Raw genomic sequence first — 20,207 nt, forward strand, 5'->3', positions numbered from 1 at the left:
GGTTCAGGCCAAACAAAGCAGAAACTGCCCATACAAAGACCTTTGTGCATCCACAAGAGATAGTGTCAGACATCTGGGGGAACAGCAACAGCGTGGTGTACTAGAAAATGCTTCCCAGAGGTGTAACCGCCACTGCTGACACTTTTCATCAATAAATGACCCGAGAACTGTGAGGAAGAAGATTACACAAAGTGGTGCTACTTCCAACTTCTGCTAGACTGGGAAAAAACACCGCAACGGAGTTTGATTGGCGAGTCATTCCGTAGCCACCTTATTCGCCTGATCTCTGCTAGACTGGGAAAAACACCGCAACGGAGTTTGATTGGCGAGTCATTCCGTAGCCACCTTATTCGCCTGATCTCCGAACGTGACTTGACGAGTACTTTGCTCCGAGCCGTGTGATTTCTACAGCTGCAGTATAAAAAAGTTACACCAGCACTGGCAAACTGTTGAAAATTGAGAAGAAGAATATATTACGGATGGCTAAAGTCTCTGTCATGTGTGCCTGTTGTGTTTATTAAACTTACCAAACTACAAACAGCACCCATTCAGTATCCTGAATATGTTGCAAGTGTCATCTTTGGTCAGGACAGAGTCCTGTGTAGTTGTCAGTGCATTATGTTGGAAGTAAGTCAATCTGAGCGTGGGCAGATTCTTTGTACGAGGTCTGTCTAAAAAGTATCCTACCTTTGATTCTCCTGCGCAAAATAGAGATGATAGTGCGGTGCCACTGTACACACCTTTATGAAAACGTGTGAATTTTGTCCCCACCTTCCAGCGTGTCAGTCACTGTCTGTCTGTCACTGAGTGAGTCGCTACAAAATGTGTTCATCGGATTACCGATTCTCTCGAGATGACTGAACGTATTGAGCGAAGATACTGCATCAAATTTTGTCAAAATCATGGCGATTGTGAAAAGCGAAACAATTCGTAAGATTCAGCAGACGTTTAGAGAAGGTGCGACGGGTGAAACACAAATTCAGCAGTGGTTCGACCGATTTAAAAATGGCCGCACATCGGCGGAGAGTGACCGGCATTCTGGCAGGCCCCGAACTACTCGGAGTGCAGCTGTTGTCGAGAGGGTGCAAAATTTGGTGATGGCAGATCGTCGTTTGACAGTGTGGGAGATTGCCCGAGAAGTTGGAATGAGTAAAAATTCTGCACATGCAGTTTTGCATGACGATTTGAACTTGCACCGAGTGGTTGCGGAATTCGTGCCCAGGTTGTTTTCGCCGGAGCAGAAAGACCTCCGTTTTGACGTTGCACGGGACCTTCTGGACACCACCGACACTGATCCTGTGTTTCTGAACACTGTGATAACTGGAGATAGTCACAGGTGTACGAGTATGACCCAGACACAAAAAGACAGCCGTAGCAATGGAAGCATCCCGAGTCTCCGAGGCCGAAGAAAGTACGGCACGTGAGAAGCAAAATCGAGGTGATGCAAAATTTCTTGGCCAAACATAAAATTACAGCCGTTCGCCAACTTGTCTACTCTCCAGGCATGGCTCCTTGTGACTTCTGGGTGTTTCCAAAATTGAAGACGTCATTGAAAGGATCCCGTTTTGAGAGTAGAAAAGAGAGAATGCGAAACACGATGACGGAGCTGAACACCATTCCGAAAGAAGATGTCCAGAGGTGTTTCCAGTAGTGGAAGGATCGGTGGGCTAAGTGAGTGCAAGCATACGGGGCATACTTTGAAGGGGATTAGGGTCCCAACCTCATCAGGTATTTGAAATATTTTTTCTGGCCAGAGGTCAGATACTTTTTAGACAGGCCTCATACTTGTATGGTGGTACTTCCATAACCAAGGTAGGCCAAGTTTTTGGTGTTTCTAGAGGTGTCATATGGAAGATTTATACTGCATACTGCAAAACATCATCTGCTAAGGCACAGTGTGGATGAAATTTGTGTTAAGTGATTGTGACAGGTGGTCATTGAGGAGGGTTGTGACAAAAAATAAAGAGGACGACGACTGAAAAAATTCACAACAGAACTGAATGTCACATTCACAAACATGGTCAGACCAAAATGACACGAGGGGTGTCCGTAAGCTGGGAACTGCAGGGCGAGGTGGAATTCTGAAACCATTTAGCAGTGATAAAAATGACCGTAACAGAAAAACACTGGACCAGAGCCATAAAACCTGGATTATGGAGCGCTGGAAGATGAGTGTTGCACACTTTCCACCAACATCTGGCAGAGTTCCCATACGGCGTGCACTGTCCCATTCCTACGATGCAGACAGCTTGCAGCCGAGAATGAAACACGGTGCTGTTTCGGTGATGAGTTGGCAAGCCATTCTGCTGTAATCTGTGAGAAGGCTGGAGTACTGCCGAGGATGATGCAAGCATTTTGGCTGATCAGGTCCAGCCTGTGGTAGTGTTAGTTCCCCAGTGGTGGTGCTGTGTTCAGAGGTGTCGAGGCCCCTGATCACACGTTTTGCCTCGTCCAGGACTGGTTTTGTGAACACAAGGATGTATTTTGACATCTCCACTGGCCACCACAGTCACCAGATGTCAGCATTATTGAGCCCTTGTGATCTACTTTGGAGAGAGTGTGATCACTGTCTACATCTACATCTACATTTATACTCCGCAAGCCACCCAACAGTGTGTGGCGGAGGGCACTTTACTGTCATTACCTCCCTTTCCTGTTCCAGTCGCATATGGTTTGCGGGAAGAACGACTGCCGGAAAGCCTCCGTGTATGCTCGAATCTCTCTAATTTTACAATCGTGATCTCCTCGGGCGGTATAAGTAGGGGGAAGCAATATATTCGATACCTCATCCAGAAACGCGCCCTCTTGAAACCTGGACAGCAAGCTACACCGTGATGCAGAGCGCCTCTCTTGCAGAGTCTGCCACTCGAGTTTGCTAAACATCTCCGTAACACTGTCACGCTTTCCAGATAACCCTGTGACGAAACGCGCCGCTCTTATTTGGATCTTATCTATCTCCTCCGTCAATCCACACTGATGAGCAGTACTCAAGTATAGGTGGAACGAGTGTAAGCCACCTCCTTTGTTGATGGACTACATTTTCTAAGGACTCTCCCAATGAATCTCAACCTGGCACTCCCCTTACCAACAATTAATTTTATATGATCATTCCACTTCAAATCGTTCCGCATGCGTACTCCCAAATATTTTACAGAAGTAACTGCTACCAGTGTTTGTTCCACTAACATATAATCGTACAATAAAGGCACCTTCTTTCTATGTATTCGCAATACATTACATTTGTCTATGTTAAGGGTCAGTTGCCACTCACTGCACCAAGTGCCTATCCGCTGCAGATCTTTCTGCATGTCGCTGCAATTTTCTATTGATGCAACTTCTCTGTATACTGCAGCATCATCCGCGAAAAGCCGCACGGAACTTCCGACAATATCTACTAGGTCATTTATATATAATTGTGAAAAGCAAAGGTCCCGTAACACTCCCCTGTGGTACGTCAGAGGTTACTTTAATGTCTGTAGATGTCTCTCTATTGAGAACAACATGCTGTGTTCTGCTTGCTAAAAACTCTTCAATCCAGCCACACAGCCGGTCTGATATTCCGTAGGCTCTTACCTTGTTTATCAGGAGACAGTGCGGAACTGTATCGAGCGCCTTCCTAAAGTCGAGGAAAATGGCATCTAACTGGGAGCCTGTATCTAATATTTTCTGGGTCTCATGAACATATAAAGCGAGTTGGGTCTCACACGATCGCTGTTTCCGGAATCCATGTTGATTCCTACAGAGTAGATTCTGGGTTTCCAGAAATGACATGATACGCGAGCAAAAAACATGGTCTAAAATTGTGCAACAGATATATGTCAGAGATATAGGCCTATAGTTTTGTGCATCTGCTCAACGACCCTTCTTGAAAACTGGGGCTACTTGTGCTCTTTTCCAATCATTTGGAACCTTCCGTTCGTCTAGAGACTTTGGGTACACGGCTGTTAGAATGGGGGCAAGTTCTTTCGCGTTCTCTGTGTAGTATCGAATTGGTATCCCGTCAGGTACAGTGGACTTTCCTCTGTTGAGTGATTTCAGTTGCTTTTGTATTCCTTGGACACTTATTTCGATGTCGGCCATTTTTTCGCCTGTGCGAGGATTTAGAGAAGGAACTGCAGTGCGGTCTTCCTCTGTGAAACAGCTTTGGAAAAATTCCCTTGAAAATCATACAGGACAGACACGAATGGAAGCTGTTATAAATCCCAACTGTTTCCTTATACTGTATGGGGCATGATAATGGGTTCTGTTTTTGGTGTTCCCATATTCTTGCTAACCCTCCGTATTTGCTTGTCAGTTACCAGATCTTTTCCAGTCCTTGAATCTAGATATATTGCTCTCTATCAAAGAATGGAAACTTCAGGTGGGAATATCAACAGCCGGCCACTGTGGTTGAGCGGTTCTAGGCGCTTCAGTCCGGAACCATGCGGCTGCTACGGTCACAGGTTCGAATCCGTCCTTAGGTTAGATAGTTTCAAGTAGGGGACGGATGACCTCAGATGTTAAGTCCCATAGTGCTTAGAGCCATTTGAACCATTTTTGAATATCAACAATGTAGGAAAAGACATTCTGTAGGAAAAGACAGTTTGCTACTTAGGTAAAGAAGACATGTACATGAGGTGTGCTTTCTTTGTGGGTGTGTGTGGGTGTGTGTGTGTGTGTGTGTGTGTGTGTGTGTGTGTGTGTGTGTGTGTTTTACTGACGAAGGCTGTGGTTGAAAGCTATATGTGAGTGTCTTTTAATTGTGCCTGTCTGCAACTTGACGTATGTTGCTGTCTAGTTAGGTATGTTTCCAGTTTTCTTTTCAGATGGTAACGATCACAGATTTCTTGTTGTTTGGTAGATGGGAACTTGTCAGATATGCTTAACAGAGCATATAACTCCATTCTGAGCCTTAAACAAGAAGGCAAAGCCTGCACGAAAACTATTTTTGTGTCTCGTATTGCGACTCTGATCTGTGAAGTACAGCTGAAATTGATATTTATTATGAACAACAATAATTATTTTGGAGTAAGTTCACTAGGAACTCAGATTAAGAATTTCAGTGGCCCTAAAAGGCATCTGGAATACATACAGTAATCTGCTGTAGACATTACTCTTCTGAATGAACACTTTTATTTATTTTTAGATGCACTGCCTCAAGAGAGAAGATATGCAAAATAAGCCAATGTTCCTCTTCTTTAGGCCAATACGAGGAGAGATATTTCTAAATGCAAAACATGCTGGAGTGCACTGAGATTCTCTATTATTTCATGCCAGTTTTAACTTACTATTTGGTGGGGCTCCAGGGAATTTTGCACAGCGTTTCATTTAGTGAATGGTCATTACTGTCCACTTCCAGTTTTAAAAGGTCATTTTTGTTTGTTTGAAATTGCATCGATTGAGACTTCAAGACTATACTGACGTGACAAAAGTTGTGAGATACCTCCTAATATCACGTCGGAACTCCTTTTGTCCAGCTTAGTGCAGCAACTCGACACGGCATTGACTCGACAAGTCGTTGACTCGACTTGAAATATTGAACCGTGCTACCCCTACAGCTGTCCATAATTGTGAAAGCGTTGCCAGTGCAGGATTTTATACACGAACTGACCTCACAATTACGTCCGATAAATGTCGACAGGATGCATGTCGAGCGATCTGGGTGGCCGACGTCTCGCCTGAGAATCGTATATGTATTTCTTCAAACTAATTGCAATTATAGCCTGGTGACATTGCATGTCGTCACCCGTAAAAATTACATCTGTGTTTGGCAACACGAAGTCCACGAGTGGCTCCAGATCGTCTCCAAGTAGCCAATCACTTTCAGTCAATAATCGGTTCACTCGGATCAGAGGACCTAGTCGATTCCGTGTAAACACAGCCCACACAGTTACGGAGCCAGCACCAGATTGCACATTGCCGTGTTGACAACTCGGGTCTGTGGCTTGGTGGGGTCTGTGCCACACTGGAACCCCACCACTAACTCTTACCAACTGAAATTGGGACTCATCTGACTAGGCTGTGCTTTTCCGGTCATCTAGGACCCGACAAATGTGGTCACGAGTGCAGAAGAGGCACTGCGGATGATGTTGTGATGTGAAGCTAGCAGAGGTATTCACATTGGCCGTCTGCTGCTATAGCCCATTAACACCAAACTTCACCACACACTCTTCATATGTCCCACATTGATATCTCTGATTATTTCGCATTGTGTTGCTTGTCTGTTAGCACTGACAGTGGCAGGCAAATGCCACTGCTCTTTGGGGGCGAAGGCCGTTGACCACTGCGCTGTCCTCGGTGAGAGGTAATGCCTGAAATTTGTCATTCTCAGCACACTCTTGACATTCTGGATCTCGGAATATTGAATTTCCTAACTATTTCTGAAATGGAATATCCCACGCATCTAGCTCCAACTACTATTCAGTATTCAGAGTCTGTCAATTCCCACCGTGCAGCCGTAATCGTATCTGACACCTTTTCACGTGGATCACCCGAGTAACAAATGACTGCTCCACTGTTGCACTGCCCTTTTATACCTTGTGGATGTGATACGCCATCTGTATATGTGCGTATCGCTATCCTGTGACGTGTGTCATCTCTGTGTAAAACTAAAATGATTTGCTTTCATCTCTTGTAGGTCTGTTCAGCTACCTACGTCTACATACATATTCTGCAAACCTCTGTGACATGGATGACAGACTGTATGTCCAATTTTACCAATTATTAGGACTTTATTCCCTGTTACATTCATGTACAAGGGGCAGGAATGATGGGAAGATGATGGCTTAAATGCCTCTGTGCTTGCTGTAATTAGTCTAATCTGACTTCAAGATATCTATGCCTCGTTGTGAGTGCCCCAGTGGCCAGCATACGCAAATGTCAGAAAATTTGGGTATGTAGACGACAGGGCACTCACAACGGGGCATTAGAGATCTCGAGCTTACCGAGTCCAAATTCGTCAGTGATGTGTCGACCGTGGGTGAACTGGTGAATATTTCTGCAGACGGAGATTGCAACCGTGATCCACTAAGACAGAAGTCTCGACGTTTCACCTAAACGACAAGATGGCTGTTCATCTTGAAGGAAGATAACTCACACATAACAGATACCCAAAATATCTAGGAGTCATGCTTGATAGGACACTCGGCTATAAATAACCTTTATTAAGAACAACTGCAAAAATCAGACCTCAAAATAACATCCTCCAGAAACTGTGGCATGTGACAGGGATCAACTGCATCAATACTCAGTACTTCAGCTCTGGGATTGGTACCGCCTGGTGCGGAGTATTGCTCATCGACGGATGAATTGTGCTCACAGAAAACTTGTTGTTACACAACTTAATCGTACCGTGCACCTTATAACTGGTACCGTCAGACCCACATCAAGTGCATAAATCTGTAGCATTTTCCCATAAATTTAATAAACTCAACAAATACACATAACAGAGACTTCAGTCACCAATAATATATTCTCCTTCACTATTTACAACAGACTGTCAATGCTGGGGTAACTTTTCAGTACTGCGACTGTAGAAATCATTGTTATGAGGCAAAGAGCCCATCGACCACGTTCGGTGTGCATTTTCATTTGGAAAGGAAGTTCCTTCAAGATTGTTCAATAGTGAGTGGTGAAGGTGAAAGTCTGAGAGCACAAGATAGGTGTGGAATGGCTTCCCAACCCAACTCTTGGGTAGTACTTTTTGTCGGTCTAGCACAAAGCGGGCAGGCATTATTGTGGATTAACGTCACTTCACGCGGTCTTTTTGGTCGTCATTCTCGGATTGCGTATGCGAGACATCTCAGTTGTTGGCAGTAAATATCAGCAGTGATGGTTACACCTCGGGGAAGCAATTCGTAGTACACAACACTGTAGATACTCCACCAGATGAATAACATTATCTTTCGTGGATGTGTGCATGTCTTCGTACGGGGTGTTTTCTATGTTTTTCATTATGTTAGCTTAAAGACACCATTTCTGGTGAATGGTCAGTGTTGTTCACAAGCTGATTGATGATGAGCAAGCAGAGATGCTCATATGGTCATCTTCCGATTTTTGTGATTTTGGCATAGTGTGTGCACTACCCGTGCACAGTTGATTTTTGAACCTTCCCCACTGCATCACATTATGATGGAATGATCACAGTTCATCACATTTGCCAGTTCTCAATTACACTGAAGTGAACTGTTGAATACAAAAAACTACAGAAAAATCCTAACCTCCCTGTTCGTGCAGACATTCCAAGTACCAGAAAATGTAAGCTTTGCTCTCATCACCCACATCTGGAAACTGCAAGAATATTAGTCATAAATGGCTTTAATACTGGTAACCAGTGGAGACACACATGGCAGAGTAATGCTGTGACAGAACAGCTGAAGGTACCACGCATATCGACTCAGTTACTTGGCTTCGAATTTCCGTTCAGGGACTGGTGGGCTCTTAACCAAATAAGAGCCAACACTGGAAGGTGTTTCAACTCTTCCATCAGGTTGAAGAAAATAACTTCACAAGCTGTGACTGTGGCATTGTAAAGCAGTCTGTTTGCCATGTAATTCGAGAATATCCTCTGGGCACTTTTCCTGGTGACAACGGAGGGGTCAGTAGACGATATTTGTGGCGTGATATTATAGGCTGATTAAAATTGCATAGTCGATGTTTGTCACTCGCTGTTACAGTCACGAGGCACTACATTTGCTTGAGCTGCTCACCCGTCTTCGTTCCTCCTGCCTTCTTAACAGTATTAACAGTACCGTGCACACCGTGTCCACTTTCGTGATTCTCGGCTGAAATGCACGTGTAACAACATTTATGAACTCACTTTCCCACTGGTTCTTCAATAAAACATGATCACTACATCCAAAACTAAAAATCACTCAGTATTTCTAAAATAACAAATTGTCTCTGCTATCGAAGCACAACGAACTGAACGAATGGCCTTACTGACACCTCACCATCTCTTGGCGCAGTAGACGAAAACTTTTCCGGCAGGCTGATCAGTAACAGGCCTCGGTAGCGTACGGAATAAAGACTTCAGCTACTGAACCCATAACTGCATCACTACTGAGGCTAACCTACAGAACTGAACAGTATGGACGGTACAGAATACGACTACTGAACTAGTGTCAAAATGTCATGTTTTCTGTAACACTCGATGTGACCGCAAAACTCAGTAGCAGTCGACAAGTGTACCGGATGAATACACGCGATTATGAAATCACTTCCCAAAGCTTCGAGTGAATCTGAGAGCATCCCCTATGCTTTATTGTCGTGCTACACCATTTTCTTTTTGCTGTTTTGCTGGCATGTTACAGCATGGTGCTGGGCGTTGTAACATCTAACAGGACTGCAGAAGTGCCCATGCAAACAAACTGAATGTTAATAACCTTACTTTATATTTCTGATGTGACTGTTATAAATTAACCCACACCCCTCATATTTTGGATGCAACTCACTGACAATATACATTTACCGATGTTCTGTTGTCAGTTTCGTGGAGACTGATTGTGCCTATGGAAAAATGCAATGTAATATGAGGTTGGTGCATAAGTTTGTAGCATTTTTGTTTTGCAGGTTAGTATTCTGAATGCTGTGGGTTTATTTATTGATTGTCATTTTTTATTTGTAGGTCACTGGTGCTGTTTGAGTGTACATATTGTCATTTTGTCCTTTAAAGATAGTGAGTGGAGCTGTGGATGCTAGAAAATGGAGTGCCATGTGGAGAAATCGGAATGTTTCCAACATATTCTTCTGTTTGAGCTCAATAGAGGGGTGATAGCAGTGGAGGCAGCTGGAAACATTTGCACTGTGGATTGGGATAATGCCTTTGGACAGAGCATGGCAAGAAAATAGTTTTCTCATTTCAAGGAGGATCATTTGGACATTAGTAACTCTCCACATTCAGGAAGACCTTAGAGTTTTGATGAAGATCATTTAAGCTCATTAATCAACTTCAGTGTACTCAGGAACTTGCAAATATGAGGAACTGAGTCATTCCATGTCAAATCAACACACCTATTTTACCTCACCCTCTTAGATTTTGCTGAAAGTTGGTACACTTATAGTGGGCACTGAGACTAAGAAAATTACCAAATTTCAATTTTTTACCTCAAACCATTCCTGAAATATGACTATGTTAACTTTTCAAAAACCAACCAAAAATGTGTTAATGGACTTTTTTTAAATTGTCCTAGGAGCTGCCCTAATTGAGCTAGAGAACTGGGAAAGGCGCCATTTTGCATGCTCATTCCAGGGATGTACAACAAAACATAGCTTCTAATTAATAAACTTTTTCAAAATACTAATTAATATTTTGATTTAATTTTAATTTTTTTACAAAAAGTACATAATTGAAAATTTTCAAAATATTTCCATAACTACTTCATACTATTGTAATTCACATGGCAAAATATAAATCTGGGATGATGATGGGTTCATTGTTAAAAAAAAAAATTATTCCAGACTCTTGTTTTTCACTAACGTACCTAGTTTGACCAAATTGACCTTTAACAAACAGGAATTTCTTTAAAATGTACTGAAAGGTAAGTAAAAAAGTATTAGAAATATCAAAACATCACCTTATTAAACCAAAACTAATCAGCATATTTTATAATTTAGTTGATTGCTTATTTTAATTTCATACAACTTCACTAACAGTATATTAACTGATGTAACAAAAACAAGAAATTGAGCATTTAACTACAAACTGAAATAAAGTATGAATAAGTACAAGTATTTACACAATAGTTCTGGTCCATGATGTTTGAAATGGAACTATTAAACAAATTAAATACGTAATGCTCGTTTTTGCGTAACAGGTATCTGTACATAGCTAAATTTAACACAATAGGTTTGTTGTTGTGGTCTTCAGTCCTGAGACTGGTTTGATGCAGCTCTCCATGCTACTCTATCCTGTGCAAGCTTCTTCATCTCCCAGTACATACTGCAACCTACATCCTTCTGAATCTGCTTAGTGTATTCATCTCTTGGTCTCCCTCTACGATTTTTACCCTCCACGCTGCCCTCCAATTCTAAATTTGTGATCCCTTGATGCCTCAGAACATGTCCTACCAACCGATCCCTTCTTCTAGTCAAGTTGTGCCACAAACTTCTCTTCTCCCCAATCCTATTCAATACCTCCTCATTAGTTACGTGATCTACCCACCTTATCTTCAGCATTCTTCTGTAAACACAATAGGTACTAACAATAATTTTGAAACAACTTTCTATAAAATATACATTAACACTAACTTGAGACAAAAATTAAGTTTTGGTTTGAAAGCAGTTTCCCAATAAATTGTCTTCGAACTTCACATATTACATTTTAATAAAGCTGACTGGGTTTGGTTTACATCACTTTCATTAAGAATGTATGTTCTCCCTGTCGGAGTAAATGGATTCACTTTTGTGAGAACATCCACAGCTGACACCCACAGGACATCTGCATGTGCAGGATAAGAGAATGACTTAGCTGGTCCACATGGATGAAGAAAAGTTATTTTCACTTCATCAAGTTCTTCATTATTTTCTAAAATGTACCCATCCCTCTCCCAACTCTGCATATCACCTGAGAAGTATTTGACTATTAATTTTGATGTAGTGTTGGGAATGAAAGCGTGAAATTGCTGTGTTCCGTTGATTGTCAATGCCTCTTCAAGTCGGCTTTTGAAGAATATTTCTGAAGCAGCGTAGTCTTCTTGAGTGGAATATGCAAAATCAACATTTGTGATATTATCTACTGCCCACACAAATAGATCTCGTGCGGTTTGGCTCTGATTTTCGTATGGTCTTTGCAAACTTGCGCGAGCTGCCAGTCTCTTTACTGAACCCCCTACTCCATCACAAGGCCCTTTCCCATGTGCTGTGGCTGAAAAGTGCCACTCAGCTTTTATGTTGAAGTCTTCCTCATGAAGGCAAAGGTTGAGGAAATTTTCTTATTTTTATACTGAGCGGCAGAACCGTCAGAACAATAGTATATCTTTTTTGGAATCTTTTGAAATTTATTTCTTTTGAAAGGTGTAAACCGCAGTTGTATTGTGCTCCAGGCAATGAGAAACAATGACAAAGCTCATATGCTCAATTTTGTCTTCCTGTTTGTAATATATAACAAAAGGAGGGATGGTAATCTGTTGTCTTGTCCAGTGGAAACTCTGAGCTTCATCCTGTAGGACTATACTAGAATTTTCCGAAAAATCGCATATGACAACAAATTCAGATTTCATAAGGTTTTCTCTTGTGGAGTTAAGGAATGTTCATTGTTGCTTGGCAATGAAGTCATGCCGAATCAAAGTCGACATCTTACTACAAAATAAATCTATGAATTCTTCAGAAATTTTCTGAACAATTTCCAGATTACATCGGTCAACGGACATCCACTGTCGGAACTGAACTTGTTCAATTAAGTTTTCATGAAAAGAGTCTTAAAATTTTACGCATGACAGTTTCTCCTGGGCAGTATTCACAGTTTCCCATGTTGCAATCAACTGATGATGATGGGTTGCAAAGCATTTTTGCAATGCACTGCTTATAATTGTTTAAGCTTCTGTTTGTTACTGTATTTAGTTTGGCATTTTCTATCATTAATTTTATGTTTTGGTGAGTTGTGCAGATGCAGACAGTGTGTGTGCCACACCTGCCAGCTAATACACAATGTTTTGTTCTCAACTTAGCAAATTTAGAGAAACCTATTTTTATGTTAAGAAACTTGTCTTTAAAATGCTTGTAAGCTTCTTTAAGGTTACACAAAATAAGTCTTTTTGATCCCTGGTTTTGGGTTTGGACCTTCCACAAATCCTTTCTCTTTCAAAATTTTTTTGGACTGTCGAACAATGTAATTAGGAGCATTAAATTCCCTCATTATTTTCCTGACACTCCACTTTTCAGGTGAACTTGTAAGAATCACTAGTTTTTTTCTCTACTTATAGAGTTTGTAGAGTTTCTTTTAAGATTTTCAAGAACGGATTCATCAGTATGAGTATCTGACGAAGACGTTTCAGGAGCAACAAAAAGTTTACGTGTCATTGATGAGATTTTCTTCACTTTTGATTTGGTGTAATGCCGAGATGTTTGTTTTCTCTTGTCAATTGGGGACTCACCTATTTCTTGAAGTGTTGTGTTAAATGTTTTAACAGCTACTGAAGTTGGAGTGAAGTCAGGGTCTTGGTCTCGGATGATTATCTCTGATCCAGAAGATTCTTCTTCAACACTTTCATCACTGATTGGCTCTGGTGTATTTTTCAATTTGGTTACATCTTCCCTACATTTATCACAAATCTTGGCACCACTTGGTATTTGAGGAAATAATTTGGGCATCCATGTTGTGACATTTCTCAGTTTTTTTCTGTCTCTAATAAAATGATTTGACTTCTTCAGTGGATTACAACACTGCACTCTTACAGCACTGCACTTTTTACTTGGTTCCACATTTGTACAAAAACCACTTATAAACTGTCCTTCAATGTATAGATTTACTTGAAAATGAACTATTAAATATAAAAGATACAGACTGGTCAACACAGAGGTAACAATTGATTTGCACTAAAACCACAGTGCACAATAATGCTGTAGGCACACAAAGCCTTAGAAGGTAACAATGCAGACATCATCATCTCAACAATGGCTCCAGTCTCTGAATTATTGTACAGCATCAAGCCCTATGTATACGGTCCTCTACTGATGTACTAACTTAAAGGTCAGTTTGGTCAAACTAGGGCCATTAGTGAAAAACAAGAGTCTGGAATTTTTTTTTTAACAATGAACCCATCATCATCCCACATTTATATTTTACCATGTGATTTACAACAGTATGAAGTAGTTATGGAAATATTTTGAAAATTTTCAATTATGTACTTTTGTAAAAAAAATTAAATCAAAATATTAATTACCATTTTGACAAAAGTTATTAATTAGAAGCTAGGTTTTTTGTCTATCACTGGAAAGAGCATGAAAAATGCTGCAAAATGACACCTTTCCCAGTTCTCTAGCTCAATTAGGGCAGCTCCTAGGGCAATTTTAAAAAAGTCCATTCACACATTTTTGACCAGTTTTTGAAAAGTTTACAAGACCATATTTCAGGAATGGTTTGAGGTAAAAAATTGAAATTTCGTATTTTTCTTAGTTTCAGTACCCACTATAAGTATACCAACTTCCAGCAAAATCTAAGAGGGTGAGGTAAAATTTTTATTTAAAGTGTGTTGATTTGACATGGCATGACTCAACTGTGATCATTCCCTCATTGTGTGACATTTGCATCCAATGGGGAAGGCCCAAGAATCGGGTGAAAGTGTACCACATGCTCAAAACCAAAATCACAAAAGTCAGCACGTGGCCATGTGTGTGTGTCTGCTCGCTCATCGTCAATTGGCTCGTGAACAACACTGACCATTTCTATCCTGTGTCATTATTGGTGATGAGAAGTGGTGTCCTTATATTATCATAATGGAAATAAAGGAATTGTTGATTGTAAACAAAGCAGCAGTTCTCTGTACAAACACCAGCACACATCCACAAAAGATGTTACGCACCTGGTGAAACAGCGACGGTGTGCTGTACTACAAACTGCTTCCCTTAGATGTAACCATTACTACTGACTCTTATTGTCAACAACTGAGATCTGTTGCAGACACAATCTGATAACTCTGACCAGGAAGACTGCATGAAGTAATGCTACTTCCACATTCTGCTAGACTGACAAAAAAAGCACTATAAAGGAGTTGGGTTTGAATGTCATTCCACAACTGCCTTATTCAGGCAGTGTTGCACCATCATATTTTCACCTTCTATGCTCTCTATTGAACAGCCCTCAAAGAACTTCATTTTCGGATAAAAATGGACCCCAAACATGGCTCAACATAGTGAAGGAGAATATACAAGGTGTACATAAAGTCTGAGAACACTTCAAATTATTTATTGCACAAGAACAAAACATTGTACAGATATCATACATGTGTCATTTTGAAGAGAAACTCTTAAAGTCCCCCCCCCCCCCAACCCCCCCCCACCCCCCCCACCATGTATTACACGAGAGCATAGTTTGGCAATTTGCCGATAGTCTGCGCTGGTCACAAGTGTGATGGATCAGCCGTGCTACAGAAGGAACAGCTGTTTTACGATATGGCCCCCCAATTACCTGTTCTCACTCTGTGTGACTCTTTTCTTTGGGGATGCATTAAAGATCTGCTGTATGTGCCACCTCTACCACGTCACGTAGCAGAGCTCCGGGAGAGAATACAAGAAGTGACTGTGACAGTCAGTGATGCCGTGCTGGGACAGCTATGGCAAGAATTTGATTACCTTATTGACACCTGCCAGGTCACTCGTGATTCGCATATCGAAAGTTTGTAAAAAAAAACTTTCGGAGTTTCTCTTCAAAATGCAATATGTATGATATCTCCATGAGGTTTAGTTCTTGTGCAATAAATAATTCAAAGTGTTCCCTGACTTTATGTACACCCAGTATTATTGATGACTAAAGTCTCTTACGTGTATCTGTTGTTTTTATTAAACACACAGAAAAGTGCTACAATTTTATGCACTGACCTAATATTTAAATGCTGCTACAGTTTCTACCGCTACCTTTTATTTTATTGAGGATCCTAAAAACGTTATGGTCTCCTGTTAATTTATTGTTTATCTTATCCAATAATGTACATTCTGGGTGACCAAAAAGTCCGTATAAATTTGAAAACTGAATAAATCATGGAATAATGTAGATAGAGAGGTACAAATAGACACACATGCTTGGAATGACATGGGGTTTTATTAGAACCAAAACAATACAGAACTTCAAAAAATGTCCGACAGATGGCGCTTCATCTGATCAGAACAGCAATAATTAGCATAATAAAGTAAGACAAAGCAAAGATGATGATCTTTACAGGAAATGCTCAATGTGTCCACCATCATTCCTCAACAATAGCTGTAGTTGAGGAATAATGTTGTGAACAGCACTGTAAAGCATGTCCGGATTTACAGTGAGGCATTGGTGTCGGATGTTGTCTTTCAGCATCCCTAGAGATGTCGGTCGATCACGACACACTTGCGACTTCAGGTAACCACAGAGCCAATAATCGCACGGACTGAGGTCTGGGGACCTGGGAGGCCAAGCGTGACGAAAGTGGCGGCTGAGCACACGATCATCACCAAATGATGCGCGCAAGAGACCTTTCATGCGTCTAGCAATACTTTTTGTTCTAATAAAACCCCATGTCATTCCAAGCATGTGTGTCAATTTTTACCTCTCTATCTACATTATTCCTTGGTTTATTAAGTTTTCAAATTTACACAGACTTTTCGATCACCTGGTACTTTGCTTATGCGAAGGAATTTGATGTCTGCTGACTGTGCATGGCTCTTGGCCTCAGTGGCCTGTGGTTTTTCTCCCATATGGAAGTACAGATACAGCCATAACTTTAAAAAGTTTGCCTGTGTTTCTACTCTCAGTTTTCCTTCCAGACTGCATTTAATTGTTTGACACACAGGCGGACGCCCTCAATATTAATGTCCACAAAAACATGTCTGGATACTGTCAACCAGATGGTATATGCCTAGTACGGGAAAAGTAGCGCATCTGTTGTTTGGTAACTGTGTATTGTGTACTTTAGTTTTTCCTGTACATTCCACATCCTCGACGACTTCTACACTACAGGTTTACAATCAGGCAGTGTATCCAATCGTGCCTAATCACTTTTCCTAAATTGTCTTCCCTGTTCGTCATATTTATCAAAGTTGTTCCACAAGTTCTAATCCTCTTCCTTAGGGATGCCCATCCCCTTCTCCCCGTCATCCCGTGCCGTGTAATCCCACTGTCCACTATCCAGTGTGACATCGTCCCACTCTTACCTGCTCGGACCCGTCAACTCCAAATGTTGCGTCCGGTTAGACTGGCACCCCACCACTTGTACAACCCCGCCACCGGTACAGCGCTGCCACCCTCGTGAACCTTCCGCCCCCTTCTTAACTCTGCCCCCTCTTCACCTTCGACCAAAATAACGGTGTAACAGTAGTCCAGAAAATGGAGCGATACGTGAAATCTAGCGGAGCATTACTGCAGGGTCGTGTACTTTGCAGACGAGCTGAAGCACATAATCGGGAGCGAGACGGCGCGGCGCGGGCTTCTGCGCGTGTTCGAGCTGTTCCAGAGGCCGGTGCTCAACCGGCGCCTGCTGCACGTGCTGCTGGAGGGAGTGCTGCGGACGCTCTTCCCGGACAACAACCTCGAGCAGGTCAGAGTGGTGGAATATCTTTTTCTCTCCAGATACGGTATGGTGTTCAAATGTTCCCCAGATATACCAATTAACATTACTGTGTCTTGCCACGCTCTCATTGTGCACTGCCACCTTCAAAGGAATCCTTTTGTGCAAATACGCCAATCCCCTGTTTCCGCCACTTTTAAATGCATCCTTTCTGTTTTTCTTTGTTATGTTGTTTCATATCCTCTGCAGTACCACTCCAAATGGTTGCCCCTTCGACATAAATTTCGCCTCGGTGGGCAGGGGGGGAAGGAAGGAGGCACATGGAGTGAAGTCTGTTAGTGCAGTGTTTGTGTGTGGAACAACTGCCAAAAGATTCATGAACTGTGTACGGCAGTGTAAGTCGACCTCTTTCACCTTCCGCGCACCTTTGTATCTCTGTTGCTAATAAAATTTTCTAAACCCTCACCGGTTCCACAGTAATGGGCAGTAACTTTACTTTATAAAATACATAAAGTAGAGCTACAAAAAGTTAAAGCATATGATATTACAATATTGAAAAGGAAATTTGCTACTACATAGAGGAGATGCTCAGCTGCAGGTAGGCACATCAAAAAGACTGTCAGAAAGTGAGCTTTCAGCCATCAAGGTGTTTGTCAGAGGCAGAAAAACAAACACACACACACACACACACACACACACACACTCTGGATGCTGACACCCACTCAGACCCAGCAGCCACTTTTCATTGTTAAATTATATAATAATAATAACTACAGACCATGTACTGTACGCCAAAATTTTTTTAACACCCCTACTGCCAGCTGGCCATTCAGAAAGATTTAACACCAACAAGTGGGCAGTAAGGTCTGGGTTGACTACAACCATTGTAGGCCATATGTGTTCGTGCACTGTTGTGCTGGACTATCTATCTACATCTGCCTCTACATCATACTTAGCAAGCCACCAAGCAGCATGTGGTACCACACAGCAGGTGTGTGTGTGTGTGTGTGTGTGTGTGTGTGTGTGTAAGAGTGAGGGGGGGGGGGCGGGGTTACTTCGGGTACCACTTGCTGATACCTCGTTCCCTGTTCCACTTGCAAATGATGCACAGCAGAATGTTTGTCGGTAGGGCTTAGAATTAGCTCTAATTTGTCAGATTTTCTCATCTTGGCGTTTTTGCGAGATGTATATGGGAGGAAGTAATATGTAGTCCGACTCTTCTTCAAAATTTCTCTCTCAAAATTTCCACAGAAAGTCTCTACGTGATGCTCAACACATCTCTTGTAATGTTTGGCACTTGACTTTGCTGAGCATCCCTGCAGTCCTCTCGCACCGACCAAACGACGCCTAGACGAAACGTGCAGCTCTTTGTTGGATCTTCTCTGTCTCTTCTATCAGTCCTACCTGGTAAGGGTCCCAGATTCATGAACAATACTCAAGAATTGATCAAACAAGAGCCCTATAAGCTGCATCGTCTGTTGACGAATTAAATTTCCTTCAGATTCTGACTGTGAATATGCTCGGTTTCTGCTTTACCTAACGGCCGCCCTGGGTAGGTGCTCCTGTCTATTTTTTGATAGACACTGTTTCTAGCACTTTGTCATCAGTAGTGTAGCTGTACAGTAGTGGATTTCTTTTCCTATGTATGTGCAATATGTTAACATTTATTTAGATTTAGGGTCAACTACAAGAGCCAGCACCATTCATCAAGCATCTGCAGGTCATTCTCCAAATTGATACGGTCTTCTGGTGGTGTCAGTTTCTTTAAGACAACTGTATTGTCTGCAAACAGTCTTAAGAGTTTCTGACAGTTTGTACTAGATCATTTATATACATTCATATACCTGTCACACTTCCTGTGGGTACCGTATTTACTCGAATCTAAGCCGCACCTGAAAAATGAGACTCAAAATCAAGGAAAAAAAATTTGCTCCAATCTAAGCCGCACCTGAAATTTGACTCTCGAAATTGAAGGGGAGAGAAAAGTTTCAGGCCGCACCTCCAAATCAACAAAGTTGGTCCATTCTAATATGAGACACAATTTAGGTCGAATGAATGACGATACAGCTACAGTACTTTGGTTCGAGTCGTAAGCTTAGCAGTTAAGCTTTACCAGGTAGCCACTGCTATGCGTCAGGAACTCCGTATGTATTTATACGGGTACCCTTCCTTTTACATGTGCTTCGTCTGGTTTGAATTGATTGCTTATTTTTCTTTGATCTGATAAGTGCCGTTTTCTTTGTTATAGGTGTTTACGTCACTCTAAGCTGAAAATGAATTACTGTACTGTGTCACGCATTGTTTGGCACATTCTGATAATGAGTGTTAACGACCCATCGCCGCTCGTGACATGGCTTTATTTTGTGCGCGCTGCCGCCGCTTACAATAAAAAAAAAGAGTTATTGTCTCATTAGCGAAACAATGGCAAGAGACTGCCATTTGTTGTTACTTACACTACTGCTTTCTTTGATAATGATCAACAAGAACCAAATAATATACTGCGTATGATAGATGATGTTCTGAACGAGAGTTTAGCGAAAAATTTTCACCGTCTGAAAATCTTTGCAGACGCCTCTTTAATACATTACATTCTGCACAAAAATTAGTCATCTTAGATTTAAAAATCTAGTCAACTGCCGTGCTTCATTTCTGACTGTATCACTATTAGGCCTAAGAATAATACGAATATAAACATGACATGATATGAATATTCTTCCGCGTTTGCTGTTGTCTCACTCTAGTTTATTAGGCAGGTGGGATTGAAATGAGATAGCAGCAAACACGAAAGAATACAGGGCAAAATGTTTATATTCGTATTATTCTTATGGCGAAGGGAATACTGCATGTGATTCACACAATTCATAAAAGTTCTTATTAGCAACCATCTCTTGTCACAGGTAGGAAAAAATTCAGAACATAGAGTTGGCCATATTGACGAACATCCCAAACAGGCTTGCCAGTCGGATTTTCGTGGTACATTGAAATGCTGCTACATTCGAAGATGAACAATACGGCATTTGTAATTACTTCGTTGGATAA

General features: G+C 41.6%; 1 protein-coding gene across 3 annotated transcripts in view; it reads left to right on the forward strand.

The window, feature by feature from the left end:
• Window positions 1-20,207, forward strand: part of LOC126213133 (sorting nexin-13-like) — a 399,760-nt gene that overhangs the window by 353,818 nt on the left and 25,735 nt on the right. For all 3 annotated transcript variants that reach the window (XM_049940749.1, XM_049940751.1, XM_049940750.1), the window contains one exon: window positions 17,044-17,198. In XM_049940749.1, coding sequence (XP_049796706.1) covers window positions 17,044-17,198 — 155 coding nt within the window. The remainder of the gene's footprint in view (window positions 1-17,043; window positions 17,199-20,207) is intronic.

This window comes from Schistocerca nitens, chromosome 11 (assembly GCF_023898315.1).
Source record: "Schistocerca nitens isolate TAMUIC-IGC-003100 chromosome 11, iqSchNite1.1, whole genome shotgun sequence".
Lineage (NCBI taxonomy): Eukaryota > Metazoa > Arthropoda > Insecta > Orthoptera > Acrididae > Schistocerca > Schistocerca nitens.